The sequence below is a fragment of the Sapajus apella genome, unplaced genomic scaffold, assembly GCF_009761245.1.
Source record: "Sapajus apella isolate SASKATOON/1434 unplaced genomic scaffold, GSC_monkey_1.0 scaffold115, whole genome shotgun sequence".
Taxonomy (NCBI): Eukaryota; Metazoa; Chordata; class Mammalia; order Primates; family Cebidae; genus Sapajus; species Sapajus apella.
Genome location: NW_022437055.1, coordinates 535,797 through 552,089, shown reverse-complemented (window position 1 = coordinate 552,089; position 16,293 = coordinate 535,797). Strand labels below are relative to the sequence as shown.

Below are 16,293 nucleotides of genomic sequence, written 5' to 3'. Positions count from 1 at the left end.
ACATTACTTCTTTGTTTTTAAGAATTATCTTAGTGATGGGCAGTGGCTGGGAAGATGCCTGTTTGCTGTTAATGTGATGATTTCACTTGGCTTGTTCAGGAAATGAAGCCTCATGCTCCTCCTGCATACTTTGGGTTTCTGATAAGTGGTGATTTTTGCTTCTGAATTTCCTTTTTGGTTAATCTGTACCAGTGAAAAGGAGTAGTGGAAAAGAGGGTAATCCACAAGCTAGTGGTATGTAAGAACCTTAATTACCCTGAACTCACCTGCCAGATCCTTCAGTTCTCCAACTTTCCCCCCAACTCTTGGCTTTTAGGAGAAGGAAGTATATCATTAAAAAGCAACCTAAAATGAAGGATTTTGTTAAAAATAAGCAAGCATACTTTTGCACTGACCTAGAAAAAAATAATAATAAGCAAGCAAGCAAACAAGAAAGCCACTAAAATCATCCTCCAGTTTCAGTGCATATACTCACCTTCATGACAAAATGCTTAGCCTAATATAAAACTTGGCTTGTGTTCCCCCATGCAGTTGTGTGTGTGGCAGGGAGCTAGGGGAGGACCTCAGGAGGGTTGTTCCGAAACTGCAGTGAATATATAACCGGGGGTTAAACGTTTGCTTTGAATGGCCAGCAGCTTGCTTACTCCCCATGCTGATGAGGTAAGCGTTTTTCTTAGCTTACTTTCTCTGCTCTCCCTCTGCTCCTTGCTCATCCACTTATAGTCTGCCTCCAAGTGAAAACTCTGCTTTCAAGGAGAAATGTGCCTCAGGAGGAGGAGGATAAAAATAGGTCAGTGATAGCTCTCATTACATATTCCTACTTGTTTTGTTTGAAATTCAGTTCAGATCAACAAGTATTTTTTTTTCTTTTTTTTTGAGACGGAGCTTCGCTCTTGTTACCCAGGCTGGAGTGCAATGGCACGATCTTGGCTCACTGCAACCTCCGCCTCCTGGGTTCAAGCAATTCTCCTGCCTCAGCCTCCTGAGTAGCTGGGATTACAGGCACGCGCCACCATGCCCAGCTAATTTTTTTTGTATTTTTAGTAGAGACGGGGTTTCACCATGTTGACCAGGATGGTCTCGATCTCTTGACCTCGTGATCCACCCGCCTCGGCCTCCCAAAGTGCTGGGATTACAGGCGTGAGCCACCGTGCCCGGCCAGATCAACAAGTATTTATAGATAACTTCTTTGTTCCCAGATCAACAAGTATTTATTGATAACTTCTTTGTTCCCTTACTTGTATTAAGCTCTGAGAGGTACAGAATCATGATGATAATGTTAATAGCTAACATTTTACTTAGTGTTTAGTGTTTATTGTGTGTCAAGTGCAGTTCTAAGCACTTTATTTATACTAGTGCATTTGATCCACACAATGACCTCATCAAGTACTGTTATTATCCTCATTTTATGGATAAGGTGACTGAAGTTAATTAAGTCACCCAACTACGAGCTGGTAGAGCCAGAATTCAAACCTGAGCATTTCCAGTCCAATAAGACCAGGTCCTTGCTCTTAGGAAGTCCAGTTGAGGGATATGCCATCAACATACTGAGAAATAGCTAGGAAATAATGCAAGACTCTGAAAGTGAGGACCACAGGGAGTAGAGAAGAGAGAGATTAGTGCACCTTAGCATAAGCCTTTTGGAGGAGGTAAGAATTCTCTAAATCTCAGATTCTTCATCTATCAAATGGGTATAGTAGAATCTATTTCATAAATTTAGTGTGAGAATTGGATGGGAGGGCGGATGATGTAGATGAAGAGCCTACTGCAGTGCCTGGCTTATGGTGAGCGCTCAATAAATTATAGTCACCATGATGACAGTGATGATATTGATGTCTCTGGCACCAGAAAGATGAGTAGAGTTGGGATATCCAGAGAGGAAGAGAAATAGCTTGCCAGGTGCATTATGAGGAAAGTGGGGAGTCAACATGATGTTGGGAAGGGGTACTAAGGAGAAATGATTTTCTTATTCTCTTGCTGATGGTCATTAGTCACTTATTAGCTGAGCTAATTGAGGAGACCAGAGGAATGGATGTTGCAGAGTCAGTGAACAGCCCTGAAGGTTTTCACTGGTCTTGAAGCATGCTGAGATACTCTCTGTCTGACACTGTGAACCTGCTTTCTGGTTGGTCCTCATCTTTTCCCTCTCCTCATCAAGCTCAACCTGAATGCCAGATCAGTGGATATGAAAATCCTTGGACATTCCCAGAGTGAGATCAACCTGCATTGCTTACAAATTCAGGCTCAGTTGCTTCCCTATTCTTAGCAGGCGTGAGCCTTTTCTGAGGCAGAGGAAATGTAGCTCCCAGTAGGCTGATAGGAGAGACTGGACTTGAGGGTAAGGGAGGGTCCTTGAGAGTGTCTTGTTTATGTTATAGGTGGCAGCGATCAATTATTTGTTGTGCTCCTACTATGGGTAGAGACATATGTTAGGAGTTTTGGGTAATTCAAGAGAAGAAACGTGGTCCCTGCTCTTGAGGTGCTGCTCATTCTATTGTGGAGGCCAGACTGACATACTGGTAACAATTGGGGATCAACATAGGGTAGGTATCATTAAATGTTGAATTGCCTCCTTTCTTCAGGTGCCGCTACCTGGCTGTTCAGCTGTCTCCTGCCATTCCTGTGTTTGCTGCCATGCTCTTCCTTTTCTCCATGGCTACGCTGTTGAGGACCAGCTTCAGTGACCCTGGAGTGATTCCTCGGGCACTACCAGATGAAGCAGCTTTCATAGAAATGGAGATAGGTAAGTCTCCCAACCAGTTGGCAAGGTGCTGTGTAGTGGGTGGCCCTAATCAGTAAGAGAAAGGAATCATAATAGTAGTTGCAGATTAACAGTCACTTCTACTTCTAGCCTTTTCTCTCTGAGATCCTGAATCTGAGATCATGACCACCCTGTAAATTTGGTAAGGCAGGTTTAGCAGCAGTCTAAAGTCACAGACTTTGTCCTTTGCTGCATTGGGTCAGATTTCAGGAAGGATTTGTTACCAAGGTCCTGCTGTATTGTTCCCAAGAGTAGGGTTTTTTTTACATTTTGGGGGGAGGTGGTCACCAACGCATTTTTTTTGAAGCTGTGAAAGCACAGATTTATTGAAACAAAAGTACACTCCACAGAGTGGGCGGGGGGGGGCTTGAGCAAGTGGCTCAAGAACCACTAGGTTTTTTGATGAAAGCTGTAAACCTTCTTCCCATAAAAATGTTCTTATATGCATGTACATGTACACAATTTTGGATGTAATTTCAGGGATTCATAGATCTTCTGAAGCGCATTCATGTCCCTCCCAACCAGGAATTTCTGCTTTAGGTCTGGCACGGTGGCTCACGCTTATAATCCCAGCACTTGGGAAGGCTGAAGTGGGCGGATCACTTGAGGTCAGGTGTTCGAGACAGCTTGGCCAACATGGTGAAACCCCATCTCTACTAAAAATACAAAAATTAGATGGACATGGTAGTGCGTGCCTGTAATTCCAGCTACTCAGGAGGCTGAGGCAGGAGAATTGCTTGAACCCGGGAGGCAGAGGTTGCAGTGAGTCTAGATTGCGCCACTGCACTCCAGCCTGGCCAACAGAGCGAAAGTCTGTCTCAAAAAAAAAAAAAAAAAAAAAAAAAGAAAAAGAAAAAGAAAAGAAACACCAAAAACCCCTGCTTTAGGGGAACATGCAACGTGAAAGAGGGTAGCTGTGGTGCCAGGGACCACTGAGAATTCTAGGAGGGGTACAAGAAGCAATTGCAGGCTCAGTAGAGTTCAGACTGCCGTTCAGGATAAGGATCTTCGGTACACAGATGAAGTGCTACATTATCTAGGAGCCAGGGTGGCTTCATGAATTGAGGCAGAACCATCCCAGGGCCAGAAGAGGAGATATCCTGGGAGCTCACAGTGAGAAAGAACACTATGATGCAAGTACTGGGAGGGAGTGGGAGCCCACCAGATCAACAGCAGTGCCTACCTAAATCGTTCTCAGGTTTGATAACTAGGTAGCTTGAGTCAGCATCCAAGCTAGACAGAGGAAGAAAAAGGGACCCAGGACTTGTAAGACTAAGAAGCTGTGCCAGTAGAGCACCAATCTGTGGCTAGCCTTTAGTTCTTTGACGGTGCTTTGAAGGCTTCTGTGTATTTCTTTTTTCTTTTTCTTTTCGAGACACAGTTTCACTCTGCCCCACAGGCTGGAGCGCAGTGGCATGATCTCGGCTCACTGCGACCTCCACCTCCCAGGTTCAAGTGATTCTCATGCCTCAGTCTACCGAGTAGCTGGGATTACAGGCACCTGCCACCACGCCTGGCTAATTTTTGTATTTTTAGTAAAGAAGGGGTTTCACCATATTGGCCAGGCTGGTCTTGAACTCCCAACGTCAACTGATCTTGCCGCCTCAGCCTCCCGAAGTGCTGGGATTACAGGTGTGAGCCACTGCACTGGCCCATGTATTTCTTTTGTTTATTTTAGCTGTGTTTTCTCTTAGGCTTCTGAATGGATTTCATTTTGAAAAATTCCAGCCTATTTTAGTTGAGCTAAGGAGAAATGGGTTTGTGCACATGTGAGCTAGAACTATTTGGGGGTGGGGTGAGGGTGGGGATAGTGGGAAGAGAGCAGAGGCGACATGTGCTGGCACAGCTGGAGTTCTGGGGAGACACGATAGAATTAGGAGTAGTTAGGAGCAAGATGGTGAGGAAGAGTGGTGAGTGCTGTTTTTTCTCCATTCTGGGTTGTTCTTTTCCAGTTCCCTTCCCATTCACATATGGAGAAAGTGAGGGTCAAGGCAGTACCTTGACTTGTTTCTTGCCTCGTACAGCAGGTTGTTAACAAAGTTAGCTCTTTTCTGCTTGATCACTGGGCCTGGGGCCCAGACTCAAGCTGTCACACTGTGGCCTCTGCATTTAGCATGTTTCTCTCAATAGAAGAGTACATTTTTCAGTTCATATGTATGTTTATGTTAGCAAGTTTTTGTCATCTTATATCCAGTCCTGTCCTGGGTATGCGGTTAGTGGGGGATGGGGAGAGAAGAAGTCATGTGATGCCCTTGCCTGATATGGCCTCCGGGGGAAGGTGAACCATGAGCCCTGTCTCCCAGGTGCCCTCATGGAAACCGTGTGCGTACAATATTAAGGTGGCATGCTGGTATTTATCCTCTAATGAATAGCTGTCCTCATCGTTTTAAGACTTGTGACACACTGTTATTGTTTGATTTCACAGCATCCACCCTACTCCACAAAAAAAGGAAAAATGTTCCATATGGCAGATATTTTTAAAATCAAAGTGAATTGAAAACTATTCTGTTTTTAGAATTATACTGCATGGCGAGGGTGCCACGAGACAGGCACTCTCATGTGCTGCGGATGGGCAGGCATGCAAATTCATATGGTCTGTCTGGGAAGCAGTTTGCCAATAAGTAATATGGACTTTAAAGGGTCATAGCCTTTGACCCAGTAGTTCTACTTGTATTATTTTATTTTGTTTTGAGATGGAGTCTGGCCCTGTTGCCCAGGCTGTAGTGCACTGGTGTGATCTCTGCTCACTGCAACCTCTACCTCCTGGGTTCGATTCTCCTGCCTCAGCCTCCTGAGTAGCTGGGATTACAGGTGCACGTCACCATGCCTGCCTAATTTTTTTTTGTATCTTTGGTAGAGATGGGGTTACACCATGTTGGCCAGGCTGGTCTTGAACTTCTGACCTCATGATCTGCCTGCCTTGGCCTCCCAAAGTGCTGGGTGTGAGCCACCGTGCCCGGCCCATTAGTTCTACTTCTCTAAGGGTTTAGCTAAAGGAGATAAACAGAGATTTTTACAAATTACTGTAGAAGGATTTTTGGTGCATCCTTTTTTCTTTTTCTCTTTCTTTTAAATATGAGTAGCTATTTTAATGCCGGCAACTTCATGTATTACTGCTTAGACTTCAACATTTTCTTTTTTCTTTCTGTTTTAGAAATTAATTTTAACACATGAATATGTTCTTGGAAGGGAGGAGGGGACTAGGATTGAGGTGGTGATCCAAGGGGATTTAAGCTTTGATCTGTAATGTTTTAAATTTTTACATGTAACGCCACCTAAATAGCGGAAAACCAGACACAAATGCCCAACAATATGGAATATTTAAATAAATCATATATGATTGAATATTACCAGTAATTATGTTTTAGAAAAAATTAACAATGAGAAAATGTCCACCATATATCATATTAAGTAAATACTTCACGGTACAAAATTACATTTATAATACGATCTCAAAAGTTTTAAAATTATGAATGTTTACCTGTTAATAGAAGATTAGGGTGGGTGTGGTGGCTCATGCCTGTAATCCCAGTACTTTGGGAGGACGAGGCAGGTGGATCACAAGGTCAGGAGTTCAAGATCAGCCTGGCCAATATAGTGAAACCCCATCTCTATTAAAAATAAAAAAAAAATTAGCCGGGTGGTGGCACATACCCGAACCTATAGTCCCAGCTACTTAGGAGCCTGAGACAGAAGACTCGCTTGAACCTGGGAGGTGGAGGTTGCAGTGAGCCAAGATCGCACCACTGCATTCCAGCCTAGGAGACAGAGCAAGACTCCGTTCCCCCCACTCAAAAAAAACCAGAAGATTAGAAGAAACTACACCAAAAATATAAATATCTTTGAGCTGAGAGACTGTCAGTGATTTTTATGCTTTCTTATTTATATTTTCTGTTTTTTCTAAAATTTTTTTTTTTTTTTGAGATGGAGTCTTGCTCTCTCACCCAGGCTGGAGTGCAGTGGTGTGATCTTGGCTCACTGCAACCTCTGCCTCCCGAGTTCAAACCATTCTTCTGCCTCAGCCTCCTAATTAGTTGGGATTAAAGATGCACGCCACCATGACTGGCCAAATTTTGTATTTTTAGTAGACATGGGGTTTCACCACATTGGCTAGGCTGGTCTTGAACTTCCAATCTAAGGTAATCCGCCTGCCTTGGCCTCCCAAAGTGTTGGGATTACAGGCATGAGCCACCGCACCTGGCCCTATTTTGTTTTTTTTCCCCCAAATTTTTACAATAAGCAAGCATTACTTTTGTTTCAATAACTGTTTTTGTAAGTTTTTGCATGCATATATTTTATGTTTGCAAAACAGAATTGTTTTATACATACTGCTTTCTAACATACATGTTCATGTTGCTGTATATTGTATTTTCCTGTTTTCACCATTTTTTTCTCTATATCATTTTTAATGGCTGCATAGTATTCCATTCTATGCATATAACATAATTTTCTTAACCAATCTCCTATTGTGACATTGAAGTTATTTTTAGTTTTTCACTATTGAAAGGAACTCTGTGACAAATATCCTTATATAAACATCTTTTGCATATCTCGTTATAATTTTGATAAGTTTCTAGAAGTAGACTCACTAGGTAAATGAGTATACATATTTAAAACTTTGGTAGCTGGCTGGGCACTGCGGCTCATGCCTGTAATCCTAGCACTTTGGGAGGCTGAGGCAGGCAGATAACTTGAGGTCAGGAGTTTGAGACCAGCCTGGCCAACATGGTGAAACCCCATCTCTACTAAAAATACAAAAATCAGCTGGACATGGTGGTGGGCCCCTGTAATCCCAGCTACTCTGGAGGCTGAGGCAGGAGAATCACTTGAACCTAGAAGACAAAGCTTGTAGCGAGCCAAGATTGAGGTCGCGCCACTGTATTCCAGCCTGGGCGACAGAGCGAGACTCCGTCTTAAAAGAAAAAAAAGTTTAGTAGCCACTGCTATATTGCTTACTGATAAGGTATAAGAATGACCTTTTCCCACCCTTGCTAACATGGGATATTTTTATTCTTTTTAGTATCTTTTAATGTGATAGGTAGAAATGGTATCTTTGTGGTTTAATTTTTATTTCTCTGATCATTAGTGAAATTGGATGTTTTCATTTAATGTATTTCTAGCTATTTTTTAACGAATGTTTGTAAGCAGAAAAAAAATCCTTGAAGAAACACTTTTTCTTTCTCTTTCTCTCTCTTTTTTTTAAAATTTGAGACAGAGTCTCGCTCTGTCACCAGGTTGGAGTGCAGTGGCGTGATCTTGGCTCACTGCAGCCTCCGCCTCCTGGGCTCAAGCGATTCTCCTGCCTCAGCCTCCCAAGTAGCTGGGACTACAGGCACATACCACCACGCCCAGCTAATTTTTTTTTTTTTATTTTTAGTAGAGACGGGGTTTCACCATGTTGGCCAGGATGGTCTCTATCTCTTGACCTTCTGATCTGCTGCCTTGGCCTCCCAAAGTGCTGGGATTACAGGCATGAGCCACCATGCCCAGCCAGAAAAACTTCTTCATATGTATACAGCAGAACCGCATGCACTTGTTGGAGTTTTATGGGCATATTCTGTGATGTTGAATGTCTAGTCTATAAATGCTTGCCTAGAGAAGACAGTGGGCTTAGAGAACCTTTGAATGCCCGCACTGGTTTTGCAAAAGTGGTGAGACTTTTGGGCTCAAATAATGGCTAGCTGTGATGTTAACTGTGTTTATTGGTTTACAGAAGCTACCAATGGTGCGGTGCCCCAGGGCCAGCGACCACCCCCTCGTATCAAGAATTTCCAGATAAACAACCAGATTGTGAAACTGAAATACTGTTACACATGCAAGATCTTCCGGCCTCCCCGGGCCTCCCATTGCAGCATCTGTGACAACTGTGTGGGTGAGTAAACCCACAGGGACATTGCCTAGGGGAAAGGCTGAGTTGAACAAGAAAGTCAGGGTGGTCACCAATTCTTGGGAGAAACCAGTGGAGAAGGGAAGATATTTAGATGGGAAATGAGCTAGATTTAGATAGGAAATTTAGATAGGCAACAAGCTCCTGAAAAACTGCAAATCAGCTGTACTTTTGTAGGTCAAATCACAATTTAAATATCCTCTAGCCTAAAATTTACAGCAACCTCTTTAGTAAATGGGAAAAAGAAACTTTACCTGTTTTTGAAATTTAGATTTTCCTCTACTGGATTTTCATGTGGGGCCCACCTTTCATAGTGGGAGGAGACTCCTAGTCCACTGGAGGGCAGTATTGAGGAAGGAAGGCCTGTCTAAGACAACCCAAGAAGAGGAAAGTTGCTAGTGTTTATTGAGTTTCTACTACATATTGGGCACTGTGCTTAGTGATTTACCTTTCTCTCATTTAAAACTTGTAACAGTCCCGTGAGATTGGTATTATCCCCATTTTACCAATGGAGGATAAATAGGAAGGAAATTGGAAATAGATGAGGAAATAGATGAAGCACCAGTATGTAAGTTCACATAATTAGTATGAGATAAGGCTAGAGCAGGTCTGATTCCAAAATGCTTCTTTCTTCTTTCTGCTGCTGCTGCAAAAGGGTCAGGTGTATGTGCACATAATACAGTGGTCTGTGCTTCCAGCTACATATATGTGGCTTTGTTGTAATCACTGCCTACTGTGTGCTGAACCCCGGTAAAGATGAGAAACGGGCCATAAGGATTCCTGTTGAGGCCGGGCACGGTGGCTCACGCCTGTAATCCCAGCACTTTGGGAGGCTGAGGCGGGCGGATCACGAGGTCAAGAGCTCAAGACCATCCTGGCCAACATAGTGAAACCCCATCTCTACTAAAAATACAAAAATTAGCTGGGTGTGGTGGCATGCGCCTGTAGTCCCTCGGGAAGCTGAGGCAGGAGAATCGCTTGAACCCGGGAGGTGGAGGTTGCAGTGAGCTAAGATCGCGCCACTGCACTCCAGCCTGGTGCTGGTGACACAGCGAGACTCCGTCTCAAAAAAAAAAAAATTCCTGTTGATAGGCCTATATGTGCAGTTGCTTATATCATCACTAGGCATACTTCTAACATTCTTTTTTAAAATTAATTTTTCTTGAGCTCCCATGATTGGATAATGTTCTCTCTGAATGCTATGTGGGATTCGGATGGCATTGCTTTCCTCTTACTAGCCAATTCTTCAGACAAAGATTGGGAGAGATATTTTGCTTTATATGGTAAAAAGCTATATGGTGCGCTCTTTGGAGCACATATACTAAAAAATGTAGATAAGACTTTTATAAATCAAAACCCATTTTATTACTATTATTATTATTTTATTTTACTTTAAGTTCCAAGATACATGCACAGAATGTGTAGGTTTGTTATATAGGTATACATGTGCCATGGTGGTTTGCTGCACCTATCAACCTGCTGTCTAGGTTTTAAGCCCGGCATGCGTTAGGTATTTGTTCTAATGCTCTCCCTCTTCACCCCACCCCCAACAGGCCCTGGTGTGTGTTATTTCCCTCCCTGTGCCTATATGTTCTCATTGTTCAACTCTTATGAGTGAGAACATGTGGTATTTGTTTTTCTCTTCCTGTGTTAGTTTGCTGAGAATGATGGTTTCCAGCTTCATCCATGTCCCTGCAAAGGACATGATCTCATTTTTTATGGCTGCATAGTATTTCACGGTGTATATGTGCCACATTTTCTTTATCCAGTCTATCAGTGATGGGCATTTGGGTCATTTGGGTTGGTTTCAAGTCGTTGCTATCGTAAATAGTGCTGCGGTAAACGTGTACATGTGTCTTTATGGTAGAATGATTTATAATCCTTTGGACATATACTCAGTAATGGGATTGCTGGGTCAAATGGTATTTCTGGTTCTAGATCCTTGAGGAATCGCCACACTGTCTTCCACAATGACTGAACTAATTTACACTCCCACCAACAGTATAAAAGCATTCCCATTTCTCTGCAGCCTCGTCAGTGTCTATTGTCAAAACCCATTTTAAATGAAGCAGGAAAGTTGATATTTAAAGAAGATGTATACCCAGTCATGGGATTGCTGGGTCAAATGGTATTTCTGGTTCTAGATATTTGAGGAATCGCCACACCATCTTCCACAATGTTACATTTCCAACAACAATAGTGTTCCTATTTCTCTGCAACCTCGTCAGCATTTGTTGTTTTTGACTTTTTAAAAATTGCCATTCTGACTGCCATGAGGTGGTATCTTAGTATGGTTTTGATTTGCATTTCTCTAATGATCAGTGGTGTTGGGCTTTTTTTATATGTTTGTTGGCTACATGAATGTCTTCTTTTGAGAACAATGGGAACACATGGACACAGGAGGGGAACAACACACACTGGGGCCTGTTGGGGGGTGGGGAGGGGAGGGAGACCATTAGGAAAAGTAGCTAATGCATGCTGCGCTTAATACATAGATGTTGGGCTGATAGGGGCAGCAAACACCATGGCACACTTTTACCTATGTAACAAACCTGTACATCCTGCTCAGGTACCCCAGAACTTAAAAAAAAAAAAAAAAAGAAGATCTGATGTGAGGTAAAATTCCCTTTCCTTATTAATATTCTTAACTATAAACAACTCATATAAATCAACTTTTTCAAAGCACTAACATTGCAGAAGAAATAGAGACAGTTCATAAAAATATAATTGGCTAGTTATAATGACTAATAGTCAAAGAAATGATTTCAGGATGCTTTTTTTTTTTGAGACAGACTCTCACTCTTTTTCCCAGGCTGGAGGGCAGTGGCATGATCACAGCTCACTGCAGACTCAACCTCCTTGGCTCAGGTGATCCTCCCACCTCAGCCTTCCAAGTAGCTGAGACTACACGCGTGTACCACCATGCCTGGCTGTTTTTTTTTTTTGTATTTTTTGTAGAGATGTGTTTTTCCTATGTTGCCCAGGCTGGTCTCAAACTCCTGGGCTCAAGCAGTCCACCTACCACAACCTCCCAAAGTGTTGTGATTACAGGCATGAGCCACTACCCCCAGCCCAAGATGCTTTTTAAAATCTAGAAAATTAGCAAGGAAAACCTGATAATGTTTATTCTTCCACTAGTAAGGGTGTAAATTGGAACAAAACTTTTTGGAAGGCAACCTAATAAGATTAATCAAAAGCCTTAAAACATCTATACCTTTTGATGCCAGTGATTCCATTTCTAGGGAATCTATCCCATAAAATCAGAGGCGTGGTAAAATATTTAGGGGTGGAATTAACTCAGGATTATTATGACAATTAAAAGTTGAAAAGAACCTAATCGTCTACCAATAGAAGAGTAGTCAAATAAATTATAGGACCTGGCGCAGTGACTCCTCCTATAATCCCAGCACTTTGGGAGGCCGAGGAGGGCAGATCCTTGAGGCCAGAAGTTTGAGACAAGCCTGACCAACATGGTGAAACCTCGTCTCTACTAGAAAATACAAAAATTAGCCAGGCATGGTGTGCACCTGTAATCTCAGCTACTCAGGTGGCTGAGGCACAAGAATCAAGAACCCATGAAGTGGAGGCTGCAGTGAACTGAGATTGTGCCACTGCATTCCAGCCTGGGTGACAGAGTGAGACTCCCTCTAAAAAAAATATATATATATATATATATATAAATAAATCAATTATAGGACATTCATACATTAGACTAATGGAAAGAGTTCATACCAGAAAGCTAAATGATGTAAAGCAGGAGATAGGCTACATTTACAGTGTGAAGTCAGTTACCTATTTTTAAAAAATGTAATGATATATAAGGAAATATGCAAGGAAATACAGGAAATATACCACACTTTAATAGTTTATTATCTATAGATTGTGGGATTATGAGTGATTTTTTTCCTTCATTTTTTATATGCCATCCTCCACTACTGTGATTCCTTCATTTTTCTTTTTTTCAAGTTTTCTATAATGAGCATGTATTACTTGTATTATCAGAAAAGATGTGATTTAAAATACTGTAAAAATATATATGTGTTTAACCATTCTTCTCTATATCTTTTTTCCCTTTCCTGAAAAGATGTAGCCTCCTCAGTAGGAGATAGACCATTTTTACAGCCTTATTTTCTGACGAGTACACAGCTCACTGTTCTTTCAAATTGATGTATTTTATTCTTTCGTAGTCTTCTATTCATCAAAATAACACATGTTCATTGTAGAAAATATGGGAAGTACAGAATGTATAAATAAAACTTAATCCTAAATTCACTCTTCATTTTGCTGTATTTCCTTCCAGTGTTTCTGCAAAATTGGACTGTAACATGATAGAGTTTTTAATCCTGCTTTTGTCATTTAACATTCTATCCTGAGCATTTTTCTGCATCTTTAATAAATGTTTCTTTAATATATTATTTTAATGACTGCATAATCCATCATATGTTTATATTCAAGTTTATTTAGGCAGTCTTCTGTCATTAGACACGATTCCCTCTTCCATTTTATTCATTGCTATAACACTGCAATCATAATTATTAAACTTAAGGATGTGGAACAACTGGAACCTTCATACATTTCTGATGAGAATGTAAAATCATGCAGCTGCTGTGGAACAGTTTGGTGGTTCCTCAAAAAGTTAAACATAGAATTACCACATGAGCCAGCAATTCTACTCCTGGGTGTATGTCTATATTAGTCTGCTTGGGTTGCCATAACAAAATACCACAGACAGGGTGGCTTAGACAACGGGAATTATTCTCTCACAATTCTGGAGGCTGGAAGTCCAAAATAGAAGTGCAAGAAGGGTTGGTTTCTGGTGAGGCCTCTCTCCCTGGCTTGCAGATGGCTGCCTTCTTGCTGTGTTCTCACGTGACCTTTTCTCTGTGCTCACACATGACTGTTGTCTCATCCTCTCCTTACAAGAACACCAGTCCCATTGGATTAGGACCCCACCCATATGACCTCATTTAACTTTAGTTACCTCCTTAAAGTTTCTGCCTCCAAGTACAACTACATTGGGAGTTAGGGCTTCAATATATGAAACTGGGGAGTGGGAGTACAATTCATTCCATAGCAATACTCAAAAGAATTAACAACAGGGACTCAAAACTTACTTGTACACCAGTGTTCATAGCATCATTATTCACAATAGCCAAAAGGTGGAACCAACCCAAATGTCTATCAACAGATGAATGGCTAAACAAAATGTAGTATATATATATTATCCAGTCATAAAAATGAATGCAGTACTGATGCAATGTGGATGAACCTTGAAAACATGCTATATGAAAAAAACCAGATACAAAAGGACAAATATTGTATGAGTCTGCTTATATGAGATATCTAGAATAGGTAAATTCATACAGACAAAAGATTAAAGATTGCTAGGGGATGGGGGAAGGGGGAAATGGAGAGTGACTGCTTAATGGGTGCAGAGTTTCTGTTTGGAGTAATGAAAGTTTTGGAAATAGGTCATGGCGATGGTTCCACAACATTATGAATGTAATTAATGCCACTGAATTATACACTTAAAATTGTTAAAATGGCAAATTGTATGTTATGTATATTTTACCATTATATATATATATATATATATTTTTTTTTTTTTTTTTTTAAGACAGGATCTCACTCTGTCACCCAGGCTGGAGTATAGGGGCATGATCTTGGCTCACTGCAACCTCTGCCTCCCGAGCTCAAGCGATTTCCCCACCTCAGCCTCCTGAGTAGCTGGGATTGCAGGCATGAGTCACCATGACCTGCAAATTTTTGCAATTTTTGGTAGAGACGGAATTTCACCATGTTGGCCAGGCTGGTCTCAAACTCCTGACTTTGTGAATGGCTTGCCTGGGCCTCCAAAACAATACAAACTTTAATTAAAAAATTTGAACTTCGGCCAGGTGCAGTGGCTCATGCCTGTAATCCCAGCACTTTGGGAGGCTGAAGTGGACGGATCACCTGAGGTCAGGAGTTCAAGACCAGCCTGGCTAACATGGTGAAACTCCATCTCTACCAAAACTACAAAAATTAGCTGGGTGTGGTGGTGGGTGCCTGTAATCCCAGCTACTTGGGAGGCTGAGGCGGGAGAATTGCTTGAACTCAGCAGGCGGAGGTAGGTGAATAGGAAAAAAATTAAAACATAGGTTTTATGATATTTATTAGTTTTTGCCCTATTTCCTTTTGCTGTTTTCTGTTTTTGTTTTATGTAATTGACCCTTGAACAATGCAGTTTTGAACTGCATGGGTCCTCTTATAATGACATTTTTTTTTCAATAAATACAGTATCAGTGGGTTCCTCATCTGCAACCAAACTTGGATCCAAAATACAGTTATCCCTAAGTATCGTTGGGGCATTGGTGTCAGGGATTGCCCTTGGATACCAAAACCCATGCATTCTCAAGTCCTGCAGTGGCCCTGTGGAACCCATGGATATGAAAAGTCAGCCCTCTGTATCTACGGGTTTCATGTTCTGTGAATACCGTATTTTTGATCTGCGTTTAGTTGTGGATGCAGAACTGTTGATACAGAGGACCAACTGTATTTATTGAAACAAATCCATGTATGAGTGGACACATGCAGTTCAAACCTGAGTTGTTCAAGGTTCAAATGTACAGTATTTACAAGATGCAAAACCTGTGTACATGAGGTGCAACTTTTTTTATCTGTGGGTTCCGCAGGGCTGCTGAGTGACTTCAGTATGGGTGGATTTTGGTATCTGCCTTTGATAGATGTATACACTGTAATGCTTACCACAATCAAATGAACATATTCATCACCACACATAGTTACCATTGTGTGTGTATGTGCGTGTGTGGTGAGGACAATTAAGATCTACTCTCTTAGCAAATTTCAAGTAACTTTTGACTATTATTTTCTTGAGGAAGTATTTGTATTTTCCTATTGATTTTTAAGAACTTTTCATATAGTCAGGTACAACTTTACATAGATTGCCATTGTTTTTTTTCTCTTTAATCTTCTTTATGGTGATGTTAACATACACAAAATATTTTTTGAATTTTTATGGGTACATAGGCATATGTACTTATGGCATACATGAGAAGTTTTGATACAGCCTTGCAATGTATACTAATCACATCATTGATCACCAAGGAAGTGCAAATCAAAACCACAAAGTATTTTTTTAATGTTTATGAAGTTAAATCTACTTTTCCTTGTCATCTGTTTTCTTCCGGTACTTTTATGCTTAGAAAGTCCTTCTGCATATAAAGGATAAATAAACATGTATTATTTATAATTATTTTCTGGATTCACTTTGTTTTTACGTTTAGCTCTTTAATTCATATGGAATATGTTATGACAAGTAATATGAAGACAAAAAAATCGATCCTTATTTTGCACCAAATAGCCAATTGTCTCAGAATTGTTTATGGAATAATACTTCCTTTCACCTCTGATTTTGTAATGTTGAGTTTATTAGACAACAAAATCTTATATGTTCTAGGATCTGTTTCTGGGCTTTTTCCATTCTGTTGAGCTATGCCACACCATCTTAAGTATTGTAGTTTTACATTTTTAATACCTGGAAGTCAAGAAAAACTGCGCTAGTCATTTTTCAAATTTTCCTTGACTATTTCCACTTACTCTTCTTGAACTTAGTAGCCCCACCAATTAAGATTTTATTTGGAAA

The 16,293-nt window shown here is 41.0% G+C and overlaps 1 protein-coding gene across 1 annotated transcript in view; it reads left to right on the top strand.

Annotated features, from left to right (window-relative positions):
* Positions 1–16,293, top strand: part of ZDHHC9 (zinc finger DHHC-type palmitoyltransferase 9) — a 39,821-nt gene that overhangs the window by 11,915 nt on the left and 11,613 nt on the right. Inside the window, exons 4-5 of the mRNA XM_032260169.1 lie at positions 2,583–2,743; positions 8,475–8,633. Coding sequence (XP_032116060.1) covers positions 2,583–2,743; positions 8,475–8,633 — 320 coding nt within the window. The remainder of the gene's footprint in view (positions 1–2,582; positions 2,744–8,474; positions 8,634–16,293) is intronic.